The sequence below is a fragment of the Bombus vosnesenskii genome, unplaced genomic scaffold (genome assembly GCF_011952255.1).
Source record: "Bombus vosnesenskii isolate JDL3184/JDL3185 unplaced genomic scaffold, Bvos_JDL3184-5_v1.1 scf7180000013293, whole genome shotgun sequence".
NCBI classification, from domain to species: domain Eukaryota; kingdom Metazoa; phylum Arthropoda; class Insecta; order Hymenoptera; family Apidae; genus Bombus; species Bombus vosnesenskii.
In genome coordinates this window covers 2,576,260-2,600,037 of record NW_022882944.1, presented here as the reverse complement: position 1 = coordinate 2,600,037, position 23,778 = coordinate 2,576,260, and the positions used below count along the sequence as shown (strand labels likewise).

General features: G+C 35.0%; 1 protein-coding gene across 7 annotated transcripts in view; it reads left to right on the top strand.

Annotated features, from left to right (window-relative positions):
- Positions 1-1,167: 1,167 nt before the first annotated feature.
- Positions 1,168-23,778, top strand: part of LOC117232701 (aryl hydrocarbon receptor nuclear translocator homolog) — a 47,019-nt gene continuing 24,408 nt past the window's right edge. For 2 of the 7 annotated variants that reach the window (XM_033492261.1, XM_033492259.1), the window contains exon 1: positions 9,034-9,367. In XM_033492261.1, the coding sequence (XP_033348152.1) occupies positions 9,138-9,367 (230 nt within the window). In that variant the 5' untranslated portion in view covers positions 9,034-9,137. Of the gene's footprint in view, positions 1,402-2,235; positions 2,300-9,032; positions 9,368-23,778 lie in introns of those variants that run through there. The other 5 variants (XM_033492263.1, XM_033492265.1, XM_033492264.1 and 2 more) reach the window with 5 other exon arrangements.

Sequence of the window (23,778 nt, the reverse complement as noted above, 5' to 3'; positions counted from 1 at the left end):
TGCACCGTTCGCATGAAAGCGATGCTGTTAATCCGAATTTTCGAACTTTTATTACATATATATGTATCTTGCAACATCATTAAATATTCATTTATGTTATAATATAAGTTTTTTTGGTAGCTCCTGTTAGTTAGTAATAATTTTTACGCAAGGACAGCTATTTATCTTATAAATGTTACTATGAGATGATATATAATTCATATGAGAACAATTATTCATTTACTTTTATTGTTTTTAAAAAATTTAGTTATTAGCAATAAAACGTTCAAAAAAGTAAGTTTGGAATTTTTTTTATATATTAAGCATATGTGAATGTTACGTGTCCGCCTTCATATGATACAGATAATGGTTGTGAATCTCTTCTAATATTTTCGGCACGAATTTTAAATATTATCAAGCGTTTGAAGTAATAAGTAATAGCACGTAATTCGAAATTTGAAAATTGTTTCACAGTTTCGTTCTATTCATATAGAAGTTCTATACAAAATGTAAGAAAATTATTTATAAAGTTTATCATTTATTTGAAAATCTGCGTAACAATACTGCACTGTTCACATAAAAGAGGTACAGTTTATCCAAATTTTGTAAATTCTATCAAATATATTTTATGCATAAAATATATACATATAATTATATTCCATTATATATTACCAGTTAAAATTTGTTTCGTTTTATCAAATAGTTGTCCAAAATACAGTTGGCAGAATCTGTCACACATTTTGAAGCACATTCAATACTATATTCAATGACCTAGCAATAAAAGTGTTCGTAGGTGGCGCAACTAGGCCTTTTAATTATACAACTTTTTGATAATTAACATCTAAAAAGATATCTTTCAATTAAATATCGCTTTAATTAGCTGATTTAACATTGACATATATTAGCAGATTCAATCGTTCTTCTCGAACAACATATCTGAATGCTGTTAAATAATATCTAAGAATCGATTGTATAAACGATTAGTTATTCTTTTAATACTATAACGAACAAAAGTATATAAAAAGTAATGGAAAATTTTGGGATATTGACGCGCTTTCTAATCTAAAAGCTTGGATATAAAACAAAAAGGCTAATATTTATTAATTATTTACATATACATATGTATATACATATTTCGACGCAGAACGTTTTCACGAATTGGTCGACAGATCGCGCTATGGTCGATGTAATTTCACTTCTCGTGGTTGAAGACTTGAGGAAAAATAAAATTCCGAGTAAAACTTCAAAATGGCGCGACTGCTGAGTGTAAACACCCAGTTTTGATGTTAAGTAAAGTGAATTAATCGCGAAGTGTTCGCGTGAAAGTTCGATCGACTGTTACATCCTTTTTGTGTTTCACGGTGTAACGATCAAATTTTACCTGAATGTTCACTGTATCCACGATCGCCCATTCCATACCAGGTAAGTATCGAAATTGTTTGACATTGAAAGTATTTTCTCATTTCATCCAATTTAACCTACTCGCGAATATCTTATTAAAAAGTTTTTTAGAAAACTTATTTTCTCTTGTGAACAGTGTTTATAGTGAAATTTTGGCAAATTCCGAGGAATTGTAAAGTGATGATGCCCAAACGAATTTTAGAACATCTTTCCCTAAGTGGGACGTTTTTCTATCATAAAATGCAAATTATTTTCTGTGTGATTTACCATGCTTAACATGCAAATCTGTTGCTCTAGTATAGTGCGAACGTCTATTTTCTTTAGTCTATCTTTAAGTAATGATTTTGGTGGCAGAGCACGTATGGAGCTATATGTATAGTTTTGATGCACAAAAATAAAGCTTGGTTAGAAATGGGTGAAAGTTTCTGTAATTCTTTTAATCTGTCTTGATAGTAGCACTCATAGGTACATTTATGTAAGTATTATAATTTGTAGACAGCGAATGTTTATATACATTCATATACTTGCAACTGCGGATAAATGCAACATTGGAGATCTATCTCATTCTTTATTACAGTTTATATATTTTTGTATATAATGTGCAGTCTGTAGATTCTTACATATATAAATTTTTCATAAATGCATATACATTCACAGTTTAATAAGCGTTATTAAAATTTGAGTGATAAAATACCAAAGAAAACAGTATACACATGTAGTAATATATATATTTATTTGAATGATATTACATTCGTAGTACTTTATCGAAGCAATTTATATATTATTTCATGTAAAATGAATATAAAAAATATTTATAGAATACCAATATCATGACAAGATCTTTACTATTTGTAGTTGTTTTAGGAAGTGACCCGAACAAGATGACGCAGAAGCGTTGTGCTGGCATGTCACATGTTGGGTAAGTCCTAACGAAATTATTATTTTTTTATTTACCAGAATTGCACTCATCAAATACTATTAGATACTATTCAAATTATCTTTCACATTGTTTAATTAGTTAAGTTTTATGTTGTTGTGTAATTTTTTATTCAAAATTATTTTTTCAATTTATTACAACTTAAATACATAATATTACTAATTATTATTATCCAAATTAATTCTACATTTTTCAATTAATCAAGCACAAAGCTCTTGCCTAATTTTCATTCCCAATCTTGCTTACTTATCAAGCTTGTAGTAATCAAATGTCACTAATTATTCTTATTACTTTTATTGTCATTACTATATCATTACTGTGTTTTAAATTATCTTCTACATTTTTAATTAATCAAGTCTTCGTTTTTTATCAAACTTTAATTGTAAAAAAAATTAAAGAATGGTAAATAAAATTCTGGGATTCTTAAATATTGATTTATTCTAATTTAATCTAATTTTATTTGTATTAAAAATATTCTAGAATTTTTTATTTCTTAGAAAATATTTTGTAGCAAGGTTTTGTTAGTAATGTTTTATTTTTAACAAATAGTATAATATTTTTGTCGACACACATCGTGAATTGAGGAAATTTTGAGTCGTTCTCGATTAACATGATTCCAAGAAGTATTACAGTGGCGACAATGAGCCCGGCTACGATGTCTGGCACAATGGTAGGCGATTTTCTGGGTTGTCGATACCCGCTAATATTCGTTCGTACAAGCGGTTGCGACATCGCGCTAGAAACATTTCGTTATCGTAAGTGTTGCATACCTTTACCTCCGTTGTAAACGGTTCTCGAACGTTACAACGCCTTGAAATGGCTGTTTGAACTGGGCATTTGCACGTTAATCGTCTATAAACGATCAGCAGATAAGCTTCTTGTTCATTGAAGCGGTAAATTTCTTCAAAGATGAAAAAGATACTGTGAGTGATCATTAGAAACTGAGAATTTTATTAATACTAATGAAATTCAATATTGATTTTTTAATATAAATATTAATTGTTAATAATTTATTTTGCTTTATTAAAATTATATACAATTTTAGATAAGTTCTTCAAAATTCTTAAATTTTATTTATTGTAATTTATTCTAATTTAAGTTTGTAAAATTAAAAAAAAATTTCCCTCTCCTAGATTTCTTTCCTAAAACTTTAAGACTTTTCCTGAAATTCCAAAATTTTGATTTATCCTAATTTAATATAATATTATTTGAATTTAAAAAATTCTAGAATTTTAAAATACCTATATCTTCTTAGGTTTCTGCGATATGAAAGTAAGATTTCCCGATTTGTTGAAATGACATAGCAAATTAGTATTCCGTGATTAATTTTATAGCCTAGAAATTAAAAAAAAAAAAATAAAAATTAATTAGGAAGGCGTTATAGCCGTTTCAGCCGTATAATCGTTTTAACACAAAAAGAGTGCAAGCTGTAATTGTTTATGTTTATATAAAGTTTGTTATGTAGAGGATGGTTGGTCGTGTGGTTTAAATAACGAGATTACTCTATATTGAAACCGTCAAACATATTTTAAAATAATAAATACAGAGAATGTTCGACTTTTTTTTACGGTTGTACGTAGCGTCGATATTGTTTCGCCCGGAGTTTATTTATTATTGTATTATGTATGTCCTAATGATGTTGATAATCCGAGGCAAAACAACAACAACAACATGATTCATATTGTCCTCTAGCTCATGTGCCGTTACAGTTATCTTTCTTGGGAGAAGGAAGTTATGCAAAGAGAAATAAAAATGTAATACCGCTTAAATCACAAATTACTTATAAAGAAAATCATACCGATATTATATAAATGTCTATTACATAAAATATACATTATCTGAAACGATAACTACAGCAATGATTCGATGTAATAACATACTTCCTTCGGTAGCTCTCATTAGCCTGTCTCCTTTTATTCTAATAATTCGTTTCATCTGTCTAATAAGTAACACAATAGGCAAACAAAGTTTCCTATTAGAATGTTGCTATCTGTCGTCTTGATGGAATTGGAAACTACAAATTTTCATTTCTTTTCATTTGGTTATCCAAGTTTCACTTGGTGGACAGGCCGATTGAGTGAAAAGATAAAGGAAATTCTTTCGAAAGAAAATCACGAGCACTGCAAATCTTTCACAGAGGAGAGATACGCGCAGAACCTCTGAATCTTCTATAGTACTTCATGAGACAATCGTAGGAGTTCCAAGTCTGCAACATTACACAAAATTTCAAATCCTTTACAAATCAAAATGCACTACAAAAGCACTGAATTACTTAATGAATCTTTCCAAGAGAATTAAAAAATAATGAGAAAATTCACGAAAAAATTCTACAAAAGTTCCGAATCTCCTAGGAAAAGCTAAAATCAAAGAAGATACCAAAAATTTTACTTCCTCCAGAATAATCTTCAAAATCTTCTAAAAAAAAAAAAAAAAAAAAAAAAAAGAGAGAGAGAGAGAGAGAGAAAGAAAGACAACACCAAAGAAATCTCCAAAGTTCCACCTTCTCCGCAAACAGCATCGTTCAAACTGTTCTCCATTGCGACTTCACACCGGCAGGAGCGATCCTGATCCTGGTCGTCCTCCTCGTGAGCATGTAGCGTGCGGAACGAGGACGATGCATCCCGGTTAAAAGTCATGCTTTACACAGTGGCTGTGTTCCGCGGCTCTCTGGTGGGAGAAGTGATAGTCCTTACCGGGGTATAGCACAGCGGCACATTATGCGGCTATGGTGGAATCAGTCACTGGCGAGTTGTGGGTGGTGACTAGTCGGCGACCCATCCGTCCGAGTAGGAACGTGCTTCCGCGTTTTCGTTCCTTTCGTTTCGTTTCGTCTGAACCGGACCGAAAATCGCGATCAAAAACATCGATCCGTCGATCGATCGTCTCAAGTTACTCTCGAGCACGTGCCGTCGCGTTGCCTCGCTTCTTTCACCAGAGTATCTTCTTTCGCCGTTATCTCGAATCGTTTCATGGTTTTGGACGTGCGGACGAAATATAATATACGCAAATATATAAACTAAACATTTCTTTTCAATTATGGAAGATTGTTCATGGATGGTGAAAGTGCGACGGTGAAGTTGTAATCGTGGCGGGATTAATTATGAGAAAGGTTTGGACGGCGTGGATTTGAACTTCTGCAGTTTGATGGAGGTTTGGAGATTTCGTGAGTCGTGGGGTTGTCGGAGGTGCATTTGAATATGTGAAGATTCTTTCGTGGCAGACTTGTGCCTTGTTTGGGTTTGGTGGAGCCGAGGATTCTGATGGGATTGAGATTTATATTTTGTGTGAAATATTCGCGAGTTAGTGCTGTTGATCGAGAAGATTCTTCGAACAGGGAAACGTACTCTCTTTGATGAACATTATCTAAAAGTAAAGTGCAAAAATAAAACTCTGTTATTTACTTTGATTCTTCGAGTAAAATGGAAAAATATTTCCTTTGGTGAAGAAGGCTTTATTATTTGCACTTACTGGAAGAAGTAATATTACCCTGATTACTGAAACTAATCTCGCAAGGCATTTAGTCGATTGTCATATGACAAAGCTGGAGTTGAATTTCCGTTTCAAAAATCGAACCACAATTTATCGAGAAGAAGTCGAGCCAGGTCTGCACATCGGTTCTAATAGTGCCAGGAACGAGAATCTAAGGTGAAACTTTGTTTGTAATAATGGATGTCATTCAAGGGTCAATGGTGTAGATTACTTGGTTCTCACGACGTTCGAGTGAAAATATTTTGTTTACAAAATGACACCAAAGTTGTCAATATCGAACAATGTTCGTTCCATCGAGTTGTCTCTTATTCTCATTGAAGCTTCCTGTAATCGTGCCAGAAATTGGATCTTTACCGAACTTTAACTGAAAACTGGATCGATATTCTGAATATTCCAGTTAAAAATCCAAACTTTGCAGTTTTCATGCAAATTTTTACAGAAATCTGTCTATTGTCAAAATATTCGTTGTTGAAATAGCAACTTTGGATTTCAAATAGATATCAAGTTACTAGAAAAGCTGAAGATTTCGTGTATCTTGAAGAACAGAGGAGATCCTCCACAACAGCGTTGTTCAAACACTGGAAATAGTTAAAAAATCATCGATTCAACATTTTATGAAAATGACTGTTTATCACTGAAATATCCATCGTGGAAGTGCAACACCGGATTAATACCCAAGTATAATTAATAATAATATAATTATTATTGCAAAAGATTCTGAATATTTTGAAAAATAGCAGAGGATTTCCAGCTCGAGGATTGAATAAAATCCATCAAATATTCCAGATACTGTTATAGAGCCATGCACTCAACTTTTCACAGAAATAACTATCTCTTGTTAGAATATTTCTTATTAAGAATGCACCTTTGAACAAGTCAATGTCTAATTACATTTAGTTACAGCAAAATCTGAAGATTTTAACTATCTCGAAGAATGAGACTTTTCGCAACAACATTGAGCAAAACAGCTATTGCATTATCTAAGAGATATTTATGACTGGAAATTCAATTTTTCAAAGTTGCTTAAAATTACAGAGAAGTCAAAGAATCAGAGTATCTCGAAAAACAGAACAAATAATAAGTTTGAAATATCCACGATAGTATTGCTGGAAAAGCTGGAATAAAGGTTGGAGGAAGCACGGATAATTCCTGCGCGCGTCACCCATAAATACCTGTTGGATCTCTGGAAAAAAGTCACTGGGGATATCTACGAGCAACAGGCCTGGAATATCTGGCAGAGACAGGCCCGCCGCGTCGCTGTGAACCGGGTGTAAAGTATCAAAGATTCGTCGAGCATAGATCTCTGCTAGAACCAGATGACGAGAAGATAACCCTGGCCAAGGTGAACGAACGGTCTCCACTTTTCCCATTCGAATCTTCCAATCCAATACGAATTACACATCAATGGAATTGTCATAAAGATGATCATTGAATTCTCACCAATGAAACTGTTACAAAAATCATAAAATAAAATTATTTTATCAAAAGCTTGACACAGTAGAAAGGATTTTCTACTTTGAAAATTGAAGCCATCAACGAAATTCCTTTGAAGATCGTCGAATAAAGTCACAAAAGAATTCTGTTCTTGGAAAAGTCACTTGTTGCAAAAATCATAAAATAAAGTTACGAAAATTTGATACAGCAAGAAGCATTGGAAGATTCAGAGATGAAAGTCATAAAAGTGGTAAAATAAAATTGCAATAACTCGACATAGCGGTAAAGATATTTTCTTTTTGAGAAGCTCCTGCGAGAACCATAAACAAAACTATACGAAATAGATATAAGAAAAAAAAAATGTTTCCTTGGAAAACTCGTCGATGAAACTTCTCCAATAAGTCGCGTAACTATAAAAGTAAAATTAAGTGAAACTCCACATAATAAGAAGGATATTTTTGATTTGATTGCAAGAAGTTGGAAAGAATTATAATGAAAGAAGCTTGTAAGAAGATCGTCGATGAGAAGGGCATGCGTTTCGAGTTGAAGCTGAGAGTAGACTAGCTTTGGACTGTAAGAGAACAGTGGAAGATCCAGGTAATCCCTGTGGACACTTCCTGTGCAATCTGTGGGCCATCTTGAGATTTCGCGATAACCGGAGGAATACATGGAGTAAAATTTCTTTTAAACTGACCACGTAGAATCTCGTACTGAGATTAGAGGTAGCAAGATGATGAACTGATTTAAGAACCTTTATGAACAATTTCTACAGTCTACTGTATGTGATTGTGAGATTCAACTGTGACAACTGACTTTTCATAATTTGATCGAGGATTCAGGGATATTGTCTTGAAGATCCCAACGCAACAGATGATTGAGAAATATATGTAGGTTCTAGAACTTTATAAGCAAGATTATCGCTGATGTCAGATAGAAACTTTCAGTAAAAGCTCAGCATGAATCCATGATTAATGAACACTATGAATAATCCAGAAATGAGTCTGGTGTCTGTAATCTTTGTAAAAGTCGAAAGAAATATTTTAGAATTAACACGGTAACGCTAAATCTCTGGATCAGCAAGGGTCAGCAAGACTCAGAATAATAATTACCAATCAGCTTACATCTAATTCAACCTTAAAGACCTTCGATCAACAAAAATTTTCCATAGGAAGATTTCCAGCAAGTAATAAACATTCGATGTTTAGCCAAAACAGCCACAGAAAGGTCTTTAATAATTAACGAAAATTTGTCACCAAAACCACGTAGTACGTCGGAGGAATTTAAAATAGCGAGAAAGTTTTATTACTGTTAAGACTGTGAAGAAATCTTTATTATTATTCAAAGACTTAGTGCTCGAAATGAATATTTAACAACTTTTACATGAACTAAACGAAATAGAATTACGTTACCCAACGCAATAAACTCTAAAGCCATGAAACACTGACGAATGAAATATCTTCGTTCAATAATTATACCGTTCAAAATGAATATTTAATATTTATCACACCAATTAAATGAACTGATATTCTGCTACCCAATACACTAACTAAACTCTAAAAGCATAAAATAGTGGTAAATTTAAAAAACATTTTTATCGTCGTTCAGTAACTCGGTGCTCAAGATGAATACTTAATATTCATTATACGAATTAAACGAACTAAATAATTCTGATACTTTAATATAATAATAATACAACTCTGAAAACTTAAAATAGTGGCAAGTTAAACCAATTTTTATCATCGTTTTATGTGGATATCTAATACGGAGGATGAATATTTAATACTCTTTATATGAACTAAATGAAGTAACATTTTCTGGGAGGTGTTCGGTACGAATTTTCAGTGTTGATTACAGTGGCAAAAAGGCCGACAAAATAGAGTACCCTGGTGGTAGCGGTATGTATGGGGGCGGGACGGGTGGTGGCGGGTATGGGGTAGGTTTGGGCCCAGGAGCGGGTCCATCGCATTACATACCCTCCGCCACGTCCGTCGGCTACCAATTGCCGCCCCCGCCGCCTCCGCCGGCGTGTCCCAGCGCCGGAGGTCAGCTGCTCTCTTACGGGCCTAACCTGTCGCCCCATCATATGCAACAGACCCATGGGGACGCGCAACAGTCGAAAAGAAGGAGGTAACTTGTGTATTTCGATTTTTTTCTTACATTCCTTTGGGACTCCGGATTTTAATTCTGCTACGATCCTCGAATTTTAATCTATCATGTTAGCAACGAAAAGGTTTTGTAGTGTTTTAAGAAAATGTTCGACGTAAAATTGAGACGAAGGAACGTACCAGTGACGATTTTTTTTCGGATTTTAATCGAATTTGAAATATTTTTTAACATTAAGAAACAACATCGGGTAGGAAATGATAGAAAGAACGTAGTTGAGTTAAGGCGAGTATGAGAAGGGCTTGAGAATGTTGAAGATTAGCTATCGAGTGGAAAACAAATTTTAATCTATTTAATGTGTTGTTGTTTGACTTCTAATTCGTTTGTAATTAAAAGAGATCAGAGATAATCTTGATGGATGGGTGGCTTGATTTTTCGGACGAAATGAAGCTAATATTTTCAGTTACGTAGGTTAGTTCTTTAGGTATTTAGTATGTTTATTGTTAGAATTTCCGTTGAAGAAATAGGCTATTTTCTTAAAAAAAGAAACCGCGCAGTTCGGCGTAATCGATATAGAATAGTTATAATTAGCACGAGAAGATGGCCAAGTGAATTCTTGACCCATATGCTTATGAAGCTGCCCTGGTCTGGTCTTCTCTTTGATTAAAAAGATGCGGCCTTACAAAAAGGAACGCTGCATCTTTCCTTTAAACAAAGAACTTGCATTGTGTTACAATATCATTATGTGAATCACTTCCACTATATACTTCAACTCATGATTTGCTTACTAACACTCTAATTTCCAACACTTTAATATGCCGTCTGTAGAAAGATTTACATAATCGCTAAATCCCCTTAACTTTTTACGATTGAATTTTTCTTTTCTTATGACGAAAAAAATGACGATTAATTATATCTTTTTAACAAGAAGAATAGGAATTCACAATTGTTATTAACGAGTTGTTTCACAGCAATGCAGTGTTATTAGAATAAATTAAAATAATACCTAAAAGTATTTATGTAGCTATTGACCATTCGGCAGTATAATAAAATGAAGAATTTAGAACGAACAATTTTGAAAATAATTATATATTTCTTTATCCTCAAGATTTCTTGTATGTCTAATATTAGGGAAAAGAAATTACAAAATTCAAATAATTACAAATAATATTACGACACATTAAATCTCAACTCCATAGAAAACTTCCATTCCACCAATTCTATCGGAAATTCCAACAAGAAACGACTACATTCTCAGATCTATTAACAACTCATTCCTTTTTCTATCTGTTTAGTTTATCTCTCCTCAAATCGTTCTCGATAGAAAACACGTGGTCAAGTCAGTACCAGGACATGAATTCTAAATTGTAAATGACTATTCTGCATGTTTAACGAAGGAAATAAAGTAAAGAAGGAGGGAAAAAAAAATGAGATCCGAAAGGACAAGAGAGACTGGCAAAAGAATTCCAAGCTATGCTGCGTCGTGTTCGATCTAGTTTCACGTTGAAATCGTGACCGTTGTTCTCGCAATTGCTTATTGAAATTGAGAGAGGCAAGCGTGTGTTAGCGGTCATGGATTCGCTATTCCCTTAAATCAATAGCCCACGGGGGATACTTCTGCGGTTACCGTTCGGGAATTTCTTCTATCAGACCATTACCGTGTCGATTTATGCCAGATAGATCGGACAATGAGGATTATCGCGAAAGTAATCCGGATTTCTAACTGAACCACTTCGGGGATTACTCTACGTGTGTCCTTTCAGCGAATTTTTATCGTTTCTAGTTCGAACTATTATCAGTTTTCTTTCGTTTCTTTTTTTGGTGAGAGAGGGGGAATTTTTATATTTACATTATGATGGAAATCCGAATAAAAGTTAAAGAGATATTGGAAAAATGAGACAAGTCTTATTGTTAGCGAAGGAAAGTTTAGTTTTCTCTTTTTCTGTTCTATGAATTCTTTTAGAGAATTAGTATCGTTTCTACAAAATAGTTTCAAGTTTTGTCATTTTTCTTCCTTTTATTATATTTTTATAAAAAATTTGGTGGAAATTTGGAGAAAAGATTAGAAGAGTATTGTAAGTAAGTATTATATATAAAAAAAAAAAAGGAAACAGGAGGTGGAATTTTGGTAAAGGAAATATTAATTTTCTTCTCTGTTCTATGTTAGTCCATTTGCAGAATTTCGTTGGTTTCTATATTTCATTTTTGTCGAATTACTTAAATCGATAAAAATCATTAACCATCTCTGAAACATCTATGTGCTATCGAAACTATGCGACTTTGCTATCTAAAACTTCCGAAATTCCTCAATTTGAGCCCCCTAATCCACATTGATCGTTGATACGTTCGCGAACCTATTAAAAAGAGTTAAATATGATCAATGCCTTGTACTTGGTTGCAATCGTTCCCTCAAACTTTGAACAATCAAACACTCGAGTAAAATTAAAATCCCCCTGTTATCTCTGAAATTAATCAAAACTCGATTAATGTTTTGAGAAAGTATTCAATCTACAAATCGATCTATTTTGATGATGCAACAGGAAACTCGAAATCGTGGAAAGAACAATGTAAGATAAGAGGACAGAATCATAAGAGACGATTGAAAGGAGTGCCTTAATTGGCCAAGTGAACTTTGATACGGACGACGATCGTCGAAATAGCATCGTCGAATGCTGAGTTTCTACATGAGAATTATCACGTACCGTGTTATCAGTGACAAAACAGTCCCGTCGTATTGGTAATAATTCCGCGTGGTTTGACGATTGGCCAGAAATGGTAGCTACTACTGTTGTTTTTGAATCGAGATAGTTGGATTATCGGCGAAATCCGCGTAAAAACAGCGTGGACCGTCGTAAAATCGCTTTACCGTCATCACGTGAGCGGAAACACGAATATCATAGAATAGATAGCGAATTTGAAAACGTATTTACAGTGCACTAATGCCATGTTACTCTGGTATTTTTATTCTTCTCTTCTTTTATTTCATTTCTTTTCTCGTCTTGTTTTTAACAAGGATTTCTTATTTAACATGTTTACCGTGACTGTGGTCATCGGTTATGATTACGTCGGTTACTAAATTTTTTTAGAACGATTAAAACGAAATAAATTTCATGGACTAACAAATTTTCAGCGATGTGACTGACTTGTATACTATTGTGAGAAAAAATGTGCAGATAGAATGTAATATTTTGCAGAAACTAATCAACATTAAAAGATTAGCAAGTACTGTACTATTTGTCAAATGTGTTATTCGAATAAATTTCCGAGAAAGGAAATTTCAACGACTAAGAATATGAACTGATAACTTTTAAAGCGGTTTTAATCGCTTTGATACCTTTTTCCTATCTTTAACGCTTGCGACACTTAAATTTAGCTATTCAAATTCTCTAAACAAATGATAAAGTTTTTTCCTCTATATAGAAAGTTTTCTTTACATTATCGCAATTTTTGTAATTCGTATCGTTTCATATTTCTCCTCGTATTTACTACTTGCTTGCTTACTGTTTACTATTTTTTTAATTAATCCACTCTTTACAGCTTTCTTAATATTTTCCATATCTTCTTTGATTTCTATACCGTTATAAAAAATCATAAAAGGTAACATTGCTTAAATGAACACAATTAAATTTTTTTCAATGTGATTTTCAACCTACAACATGTCGAACATAATACTTGTAGATGGTATGTAAACTGTTTATTACAAGATCGGCAAATTTTTACAATGATATCCAAAACACGTCGGTTGGACGGATTATAAATAATGTCACGTTTTGGCGGAAGTAAATTGCTTCATTATTGTACAATGTCTTGTGTAACCAACGGCAGAGTTCATTATATATACAAAAGGACTAAAAAACGAATGTGCGTACGCGTACGACTTCCTCATACTTCGGCCCCCCGATACCTCCGGAGTTATAATGTTTATTGCGTGACTGTTTTTCAATCAACACGATATCGTTTCTACGAAATCTTTTCCCCGTTTAATTTCCGTTTGATCAAAACGAAAGCACAGAATTTTAGACGGTATAAATAGTACATAAAATTGATTTATCAAATTAATTATCGAAATTAATTAATTGAACGAATGAAAGTATGTAATTGAGTAAATGAAATTAATTTATGAAATTATGTAACTTAACGAATGGAATTAATTTGTGAAATTGATTGTAATATGTAATTGATTAAATGCAATTAATTTCATTCAATACAGAAGACTAAAAAGAGTATCGAAATAGAAAAAGGAACAGACAAAAGAAACGAAGATGACGAATAAGAAATATTTTAGTCTCAAAATATTTCGCAAGAATACTGATGTGTTAATTTAAAAAAATTGCAAGAAATTTGACAAAATTACAAATTTACCCCTAATCTCGTTCCTCTTCCTAAATTAATTTCATTTATTCAAACCCATCTTAGAAAGAGGGAACTGAACCAAAAAGTAAAGAGGAACATCGGATAACCCGTTTCGCTTTCCAGCTATTGCTATTTTCTATATTCACACGTCGACAACAGGGGTATAAAGATCCCTTTGTTGGAAACGAAAAGAGACCCTGAACAGCGGTAGCCGAGCATTGGCATTTCTACGATCGCGTAAAAACTCGATCTATCGAAAGGGCAGTCGTTGCCGGTGGTAGAGCCGTGAAAGGGGCTTTTTTTTCCCTGCCACCATCGCTGCCACCTCCGCGATCCTCCACGCGGTTTTTCCATCGTCTGGCCATTATCCTCGCCGGTTTATTCTCACTTTCGTCGAATCCGACCGAGTCACGCTCCATCGACTTCTTCCTCCTCCTCCTCTTCTTCTTCTTCTTCCTGTTCCTCGTCTTCTTCGTCAACTACTGTTCCCGGACATTCTTACGGTTAGCCGCGTCACGAACGAATCTTCTCGTAGCCTTGATGATGTATCAGTCGGGGATCTGGCTAGTTTTTACGAGATCATCGTTGTCTTCTCGACCATCTCAAAGAGATGGCACGAGAAGTGATTTGATTTTCCATGGATTGCAATTCGTTTCTCTTTCTCTGTTTCGTTCTTCTTCTTTCTTCTTTTCTGTGTACTGTTCCTTTATAATTCTTTAACGAGCGTTCTAATCTGTTAACTGGGTCGTTTCTTAGTCTAATGCTCTTTCGGAAAAGGAATTTAAAGCGGAAATCTGGTGGAAAGCTAAGCCAAACCATACTGTGCTAGGCTGAGACTTATTTGATATATTAAAATAGAAATAAACAACAAGATAGAAACTAGGATGTTGCGTAGGTACAAAAATAATTTTTAACTATCTTCTAAACCTAATCGAAACAAATTTAAGGTAAATTTGATGTGAGCTATTGATATAAGAAAAAGAGAATAGCAATATGTTGATATGTTAGATTACCATATGTTGATATGTGAAATACTAGTAGTTTAGTAAACTCCAGCATTTCATATATTTATAATTTGCATCGAATACTGAGAGAGTATACCTTCATTTATGACATTTTAGGACGATGCGATATTAATTACCAATAACTACCAAGGATAGAGATAACATTCAAAGGGATAGTGTAAATCAACACTATACCAAAAGAAGAAAAATAGTTACTTATAGTACGTACTGATATACTTTTTTTATAGTAAAAGATATTACTTTTCTACTTATAATACATTTGTATGTCGTTTATTACCTAAGCTTATAATGAACGAAAGCCTAACACAAGAATAATAATGGAAAGAAAATATTAACCGTTAAGCTTGATAAAAGATCAGAAGGGATTACAAAAGAATGCATTTAAGAAAAATAAACCATTTAATATTTTTTCATAAACTCTTACCTTTTAAATAATGCATCAATAAATACATTAATCATCATTCTAATAAATAAACCTGCACTTCTCAATGAATGGAGCTTCGCTTTCGATTGAAGAATTAAATCTAAAATAAATTGGATCTTATGCAAGAATCTAATAGTTAGATTGAAACATTAAAATAAATTTTCTTCGGTTGGTACGATATTTGTAACAATGATTCTTTGTTGAGGTTTTAATTCGCGCATGTTAGACGCAGGAATTATTCGTCTGTAATACGTTAATTTTGCTGAACAATCATGGCTCGTATGAAGATGCGTGTCGATACACGTTGTATGACATAAATATGCATTACGCGGTGCGTTTAGCGAGCGTTACTAATAAGCAGTTAATTATGAACGAAAATAATAAGCACGGCCGCCTCAATCTTGAAACACACTTTTCTCGTCGTCTGTTCATCCGGTTCAACGACTCCTCGAGAGGAAAGCGTCTATTGTAAATTAGATGATATATCGAACGATCTGTTACTGTCATATTAATTAGATAAAGTTTTTATTTAGGATTTCGTATACAATTATGAAAAATAAAGATAGATTTCTTTAAATTAAACATTTTTTTAATTTCAACATTCGTAGGAAATTTAAACGTAAAACATCTACCTAATGTTATAACACAGAAAAATATAAAAAATATTCATTATGACGTTCAAAGTATATAACAAATTTGTATTTAGATTCAATTTCTTTGATTGCGTTCATAAAAATATGAATATACAGACATAGTCCACCAATAAGAGCAATGAATAAATATTACGCGTATAAATAAATAATGTATATATAAATAAACAAACCAAATTTTTCAATGAAATTCAAAATTTATTTTAAAAAAGGTGCAGCAAGTTGTCCAATCAAAATGTATTGCGCCGTTGCTTTCTATAACTTTGAGCCATCTATCAGGTAGATGATGAATTCTATGGTGGAAAAATGCTGCGTCTTTAGACAAGATCCGATCGTCAGGTGATTTTCGCGTCTGATCTTCTAATTGAAAGTGGGTATCGGACGAGGCGCGTTGCATCCGACAATTAGTAATCCGAAGGAGTAATGTCTAGCGAATAAGCTGGCTGCTGCAAGACGTGCGGAGCAAGACTCATTATGACGTCTTTCATAGTAGAAGCAATGTGTGGTCCACCGTCGTCACGCGGCAATTTCACAGAACGTCTTCCTTTTTTCGTGCTAATTTGTCATTACGTGGTATTGACAAAATCCGCAATCACTTAGTTGCCAACCGAATAGATGGCCCAATAGAAGTCATAAAAAGCAGCGATACTTTGATCGAGCAGCTTGCGGTATTTTTCTTTTAAACAGACTTTGAATTTCATTAAAAACATTAAATTATTCATTTGTATATTTAATATAGTATTAAGTACATCACAGATTAGATGTCTGCCGCCGATGGTGAAAATGTCTAAATGTAGAATGAAAGCATATGTATAAAATGTATATATAAAATATAGAAATTGAAAATAGATTAAGAGATATGTAAGATATAAAATTTACTAAAGTTCATAATGTATCAATATGAAATTTTCTGTTATCCGGCATTATAGTATACCGTCCTAAAAACAACAGGGCCGAGGCGAAGAATTCTCCGTGGTTAGGATGTTACGTAATGTAATGATCTGGTAATCGGCCGCGTGAATTCGCGAACGGCCACAAATCTCTACTACGTGACGAATTCCGCGAGCACCGGGTTTTGTTTGGTCGACGCGTACCACGTTAAGCTGGTTGGCATTAGGCGGACAGCTCGTGGCTACCATCGGAACAGCTTGTGTTTCCTGCATCGTATTTAAGAGGAATCCACCGATAACACTATCCAGCACAGATTCTTCTCATTGAATTTTTATCGTTCTCTGATAATCCTCCTTCAAGGCTTCGCGTAAATATATTCCATTTTACCCTTTAGTAAATTTGTTTATTATTATATGTTATTTCAATAATAGCGATTATTTATCGTTTGAATTTATCTTTAAGGATCATTTTGTTGAAAAGTTTCTTATGAAGAGAGAAATACGGAAGAGTCTTACGATTAAGAGTTTCATTCTTGTATCAAACTCTTCTTCCAAGCAATACGAATCTTCCTATACGTTAAAAGGAGAACGAGTCTGGAATATAAAAATTCAAAGACCATAACGTAGTTAAGAAAGCTAGTTACATAGATAGCAACTCTTCTTTCTCCAAACGATGTTCAGAACAGAGTGAAACTTCATTAATTACATCCCCTCTTAAAAACAACCGACCACCCACTAATTAAAAAACTTTTCACCCGGCAACCAAAATTTAGCCTAAACAGCTTGGAAAGTGGCGTAATCGTTTTTAAACGAGCGTGTAGTAACAAAAATGAGAGAAAAGAATGAGATTATAGGTAGAAAGTGGGAGTCAGAGTCGATAGAGCAGTTACACGGTGCATGAACAGGGTGGTAGCAAACGTTTCGCCGGCAATTAAGCGGATCTCCCTCTAATTTCCTCTTCCTTTTTGCGTTTTGGTCGCGTGACTTTCCGCTCGAGGCGAGCCCCCTATACTTGTATCGGAAACAACAATAAGAGTTTCCTCAGCCGTGAGAATGTTCCCCTTCATCGTCGTTTTCGTTCCATTCTACCGTGAAGCTCAAACCCCGATTCTCGTCCACTCATTGTATCTTTCGTCGCGGTCCGGACGACCTAAAACGACCCAGAAATTTTCTGGCAACCGATGAAAATCCACCCTTCGCACGAACGTGCGTTCCGACGCTTGTTTCTCCCTTTTTGTTTCCTGTGATTCTATTGTTGCCTGGAAGTAATTCCATTCGTCGAACCGTTCCGCTATGACTAACGAACTGAAACGATCCAGATAAATTGCTCTATTTTTGCTACGCTTTTATCGAGCAAAAAGGAAGAGAGGAGAGTGTGAGGAGATTTTGGTAAGAGGTGGAAAGAGGCGTGAGTGATCGGTTCATTGAATTCGAGGGTGAGAGTTCCTGTGAGGGTGCAACAGGTATTGGAGCGATGTTGATGACATTGAGTCTGACGAATACTCTCTGACAAGTTTTTTAATGTACAGTGGCTATAGATAGTATTGATATACCATTGTATTTATTATAGTATTTACGTACTAATTAATCAGTCTAGGTGGTGAAATATTAATTAGCTCTTACGTAAGTAGTACACCACAAGTTACCAATATTTGATGCTATTATTTGCTTATTTTTCTACTTCACGAGTAAAATTTCGCAATTGAAAGCTTGGTATAATGTAACTGTATCGATTGTAATTGTGATTTGTCGTTCATATCGTAGGATTTCACGATAAGCAGATTCAGTCACGTGTTGCCAGATGTGCATTTAATCGAATACTACCCAAAAATTTCGTTTCAATAAATGCAGTCCTACTATAAATCCGAAGCAGATCATGTTTAATACTAAAAACAAAGAACATTACATTAAATTATTTTGAAACAAATCACTGGTCCTATATAAATATTTGTCACTCAAAGATTTAACGTCCAGTTATCTGATGCAAATAATCCAAACTCTTCGGCGAAGCTCTATGAAACCAGTGGAATTTTATCTATGTGAACTTTGGAGACAAACAATGAAAAGTCACTGATTGTTTCCATTATCAATGACTGTTCGTTTGTACAAAAACGGCTCACATTCAGATAAGCGCTAGCCCAGACAAGTTTCAACAGAAATATAGCTTTAATTGGCTATTAACTAAAATTCTATTCCGACAAATAGAGCTCTACTATAAATCCGACACAAATCACAATTGATACTCGAATAAATTAAATAATCCTGAAACGAGTTACTCATCGCCTACAAGTATTAAACATTCAAAGGGTTGAATCAGCACTTAGCTAATCCAAGTAACCCGAGTCTCCAGCCAACCTCACTCTACTCTACAGAATCTTGTATAGCGATCGTGGCTCGCGGAAAACTCGGTGCAAGAAGTCGGCGTATGTACAAGAAGAGGGTCGGCAGGAACGATCGGGGAGGCGGTGACCAATAAGGTCGGCGGAGAACGGATAAGAGTCCCGGAGTCGGAGAACGATGGACCGCCTCCTGGGCCCGTTCCCCGGGCCCGCCAATAGCTTCGCTCTTTCCTTTTAATATGCGAACACTCGCCGCCGTTCGATCGCCGTTCTCCTAATGAAAAAAACTCACGCTACCTACCGCCTAGGTGTTAGATTTCTGGTCACCGTCGCTGGACATTTCTGCTCGCTTGCGCTACGCCTTTCTTACCCTCGGCTCACGTCGATTCTACTTTGGTTTCCTCCTTTCGATCCTCTTTTTAGGTTATGGCTAACCTTGCGTTTCTCGGGTCATCGTTTATGGGATATCGTGGCGGAGGTTAATTGGAATTAGTGTTTTATAGAATTGTCTAGAAACCGATGAGAGTATGAGTATATGATATTCCGGGAATCGGGGTGCATTAGTTTGTTGGATGTTGGAGGAGCTTCGCGAAGATAATCGTAAATTTGGTAATGCTCTCGTCACGTAATTTCAATTTAAATTATGACTAAGTCCTGGATCTTGAAACGTTGTTTATGGAGTGTCGTGGTTGAGATTAGTTGGAATTTGCGTCTTGTGGAATTGTTTCGTAGTTGATGACAGGATGAGTAATATTTGAGGGTTTTTGTAGTGGAGTACTAGCTTCTTTGAGGTTGACGAGATTTTGGGAAGATAGCAACTGATTTGGTAGAGTTTGTTGATTAGTCATTTTGTTTTAAGTATAATTGCTATTGTTTCATTTTTCTCGTCTTTCCGTCTGCGCTATTTAATCGAACTCTGTGAGGAATTGACCCTATAGGACCGTAATGTTTGCATGATCCTGTATACGAGGCAGATCAGTTGCATCCAAAGTACACGGCTTGGGCTGCAGATACGGGCCGAGTGTCGGACGTACTACAGGAAGGAGCCTAGGTGGATGTAGCACACGTGGACGTAGAGGAATGGCGAACGTAAATGTACGAGGACGATCGCAGACAACGAGCAGAAAAAGAGGGAGGAACAGGGGGACAAGGGGGTCAAAGTCGTGACCACGGTGTCGAGCTGGAAAAATGCAAAAAGGCGCCACCGTAACCTGAACAGAGACCACCGTATCACGTGACTCCCCTTCTTCTTTTGTTTTTTCCTCGAATTATTTCGGTCCTCTGCTTTCATTTCGTATGGCTCTTAGGTCTTACCCTCTTTGTTTAATTTCGTGTATTTTATAGTAGAATTTTTGAAAGTTCATTGTCTAAGCCATAAACAGTGGCAACTTTTCATGTATTATGAATTTTAAATATTTCTGTTGATAAACTAGTTTAAAAGTTGAAGTTGAGTACTTCATTAAAGTGTGGTGAGTGTTTCGTTCTGAAAGTTAATTTAAAAACAAGTATCGCGTCTATGGAAAGTATCTCTGAGTTGAAGTATAGTTTGTCTCTGCGTCGCACATATTTTTCAGATTGAAAAGATCCAAAAATTTCTCAAGCTTCCATCCGTTCTCAGAATTGAGAAATATCGTGATCATCGAATGACAAATCAATAACTACAGTAGTGCTTATTTTGAGAAATTTCAAGCAGTTATTTTTCGGAGCTGTATAGAAGTATCGAGATTGATTAAAAAAATTAAAAATGTAAAAGTTCATTGAATCACGAATCTTCTTAATTATCCCGGTACTTGTCCTATAAAGTCGTCGAAAAAATTCCTATAAGAACGAGACTAATAACCGTGTTGGTTTAATAGAGTTACCTAGATAATATACCGTAGGAGCTAACGAAGTAAAACTTGAATAATGAAGATCGTTACGCTTCGTTTCTAGAAACGTCAGATTTTTGGTACGATACAGTCTACAGATTTGAATATTTGTAAAATGTTCTCCTCTATTCTATCAACTCCATCATCTCGATCGTATCCTCACCAATTCATCAACGGTATCCCCACCATTCTTCATTCTTCTCCTCCATTATCTTTATCGTAATTGATCTCGATCGACTACCTAAACATTAACGTGTTAATATCTTCTCCAATCATCGAGTTAACAAATCGATCTCGTCTCTATCAAAAACAAACGAATGAGAAAGAAATCCCTGAACGTACAAGGCGACGATCGTTGCTATTCGCCGCGTGTTAAGATCGATCGCAACGCGTGTAACGACGCATCTCATTAACGCAAGCCGATACGAAGGAGAAGAGGAAGAGGAACCGGTCGAGGAAAGGTTATCAAGACATTATTACGATCCTTATACGCAGGATAATGGCCGATCAGGGAACGTGCTGTTCCCGGATTAACGAAGCTATTATTTGTTGTTTTTGTCGCACGTTCCTGGGATGAGATTCGCGCGTTTGCAAGACCGTTAAGAAGCTCTTCGTTTTATGTTCGAACGTTTTTGCACGGTTGGGTAATCGTATATGGTGATTGGGAAGATGTATTTTATTTTTATCGAGAGATAGTTGATCAGGTTGTTTTATATAATAGCAATTGTAGTCTTGGATCTTTTGTAGAATTTTTACACAATTCAATTTGTGACGGGTGAGATCTAGTTGGGATTGTTTTATATCACTGGGAGCTTGAAATTCTTGTAGGATATTTTTAATATTTTAAATTCTTGTATAATTTTTATACGAATATAATTTAGAAATTTGATAAATGGTTCGATTAAATTTTCTTTGAATAAATTTTACTTGGATTTTATTGGAACAAATAGAAAATAAAAACGTTCAATTTATAGCCGGAAAGTTCGGTTAGATTCGTTTTACATAATTTGTAAGATTTTTGTGAATTCAATACGGTAACTAAATTTAACTTAATCAAATGTTAACTAATTTTCACGAGAACAAAGGAAAATATAAAAGATATATAATAGTTTTTAACGATTGTTTGATGAAATGTAACAGATAGTTTAAATGTTTATAAAAGTGGACGAGAAGAATGAATAGAAAAGAATAAAATAAAAGTCAACAAGGAGCGGATGAAAAATAAATAGAAATGAACGAATACAACATATTTAATAAGTTGGAGCAGTGCAAGGGTTGGAGAACGCAATAATTTCTGATTCGTAACACAAAGATCTAGCGTTGCTTGCTTCCGATGATTTACTAACCAGATAAGAGAGATAAAAATCAGAATCGAGACTCCATTCCCACGGCGTTCGTGGCTACAAATTATCGAATGCTCCAAGATCCGAGAAATACAGAGATTTGTGATCTGACTGCAAAATCTACACGTGCGCGGTCCCCCTCTGAATCACTATACTAGACACTTTCACCGTGTTCTACCATCGATATCCAAAATGTCGTTACCTACGATTTCTAACACGTTCTCCAAATCGCTTCAAATAATTAAGATAAATACGATAAATATGAACGAAAACGGTCATTGAAAATTTTATTTAAAGAACACAAAAAAATAATTAATATAAATTATTAATTCCTGACTTATATTATTGCATCATAGGCGATATCTAATAATTTTACGCTTGAATTACAGTACTGAAATTCTACTCAAATTCTACATAAATTATCTACAACCTATCACTAAAAAGACGACCAATTATTAAAATCTAACACATATAAGCCGTACTCACAGATCGAAGTGGTTGACTATACTTTAAAATTTAACACAATTTTTTAAATCTCGGTTGATTTTATATATTTCTTCGTATCACGTGAATTTTGCGCAATTTTACACTTTTAGATTTCCCATAAGTGCATTAAAGTCCACATTTATGTAATTTCATCGATTTTCCCTGTTTCGTGGAGTCAACCGATTTGTCAAACAAGCAGCTTAAATAATCCCAAGAGCTCTCCACTATCCTCACTCCTACCACCCAAACGCGGCAAATCTCTTAACCGATCTCCGCCACGCATCGGGCATCAACGTCTCAATGAATCCCAAAATCCCCTCCCTCTGGGTCCCCAAAAGCGGCGGCCTCTTACGGTGGTCGAGAAGATTCGGGCCCACGTCCGGGGACACCGCGTGTTCCCTGGCTACCAAGCATGCATACGTATCTGTTAAGTCGACGTAATACCGCGAGCCGCATCATTATGTACTCCATAAGTCTCTGGGTCCTATCGTCTCTCCTCGTCTCGCTGTGTATCCGACTCCTCCGTTGCAAAAAAAAAAAAAAAAGAAAAAGGAGACCAGAAAAAGAGGTTCAAAGCTGGCAGACATACAGAGCGAGTATAAGGAAAGGGAGGGGAAGAGGGACGGTGAAGGAATATGGGGCCTTCTCGTTGTACCCGGATACAGTACGGGCCCTACAACCCCCACCGCCACCACCTCTGTTACCTATGGGTAGAGTGGTAGGGGGCAGATGCTGATGCTGTAGCACAGTGTAGCGTTTGCCAGAGCAGAGGAAGAGAAAAATGTATGTATGGGCAAGGGAAGGGGATGGAGGAAGGGGATCTCGGTTTTTCGCTCAGGGTCAGAGGCGTACATTAGAGATGGGATCAAGTATATCGCAAATAGGCTCGAATATGACTAGAAAGTTTCGAATAGATATCGTGGTATAGTTATGAAAGTGTATACTGCCCGAAATAGTTAAAGGATCGCTGCTATAAATTGAGAGTTAGGGTTGAGAGTAAATTAGGTAAATGGGCTCAAATATGACTGGAAAGTTTCGAATAGGTAATAAAGCGTAT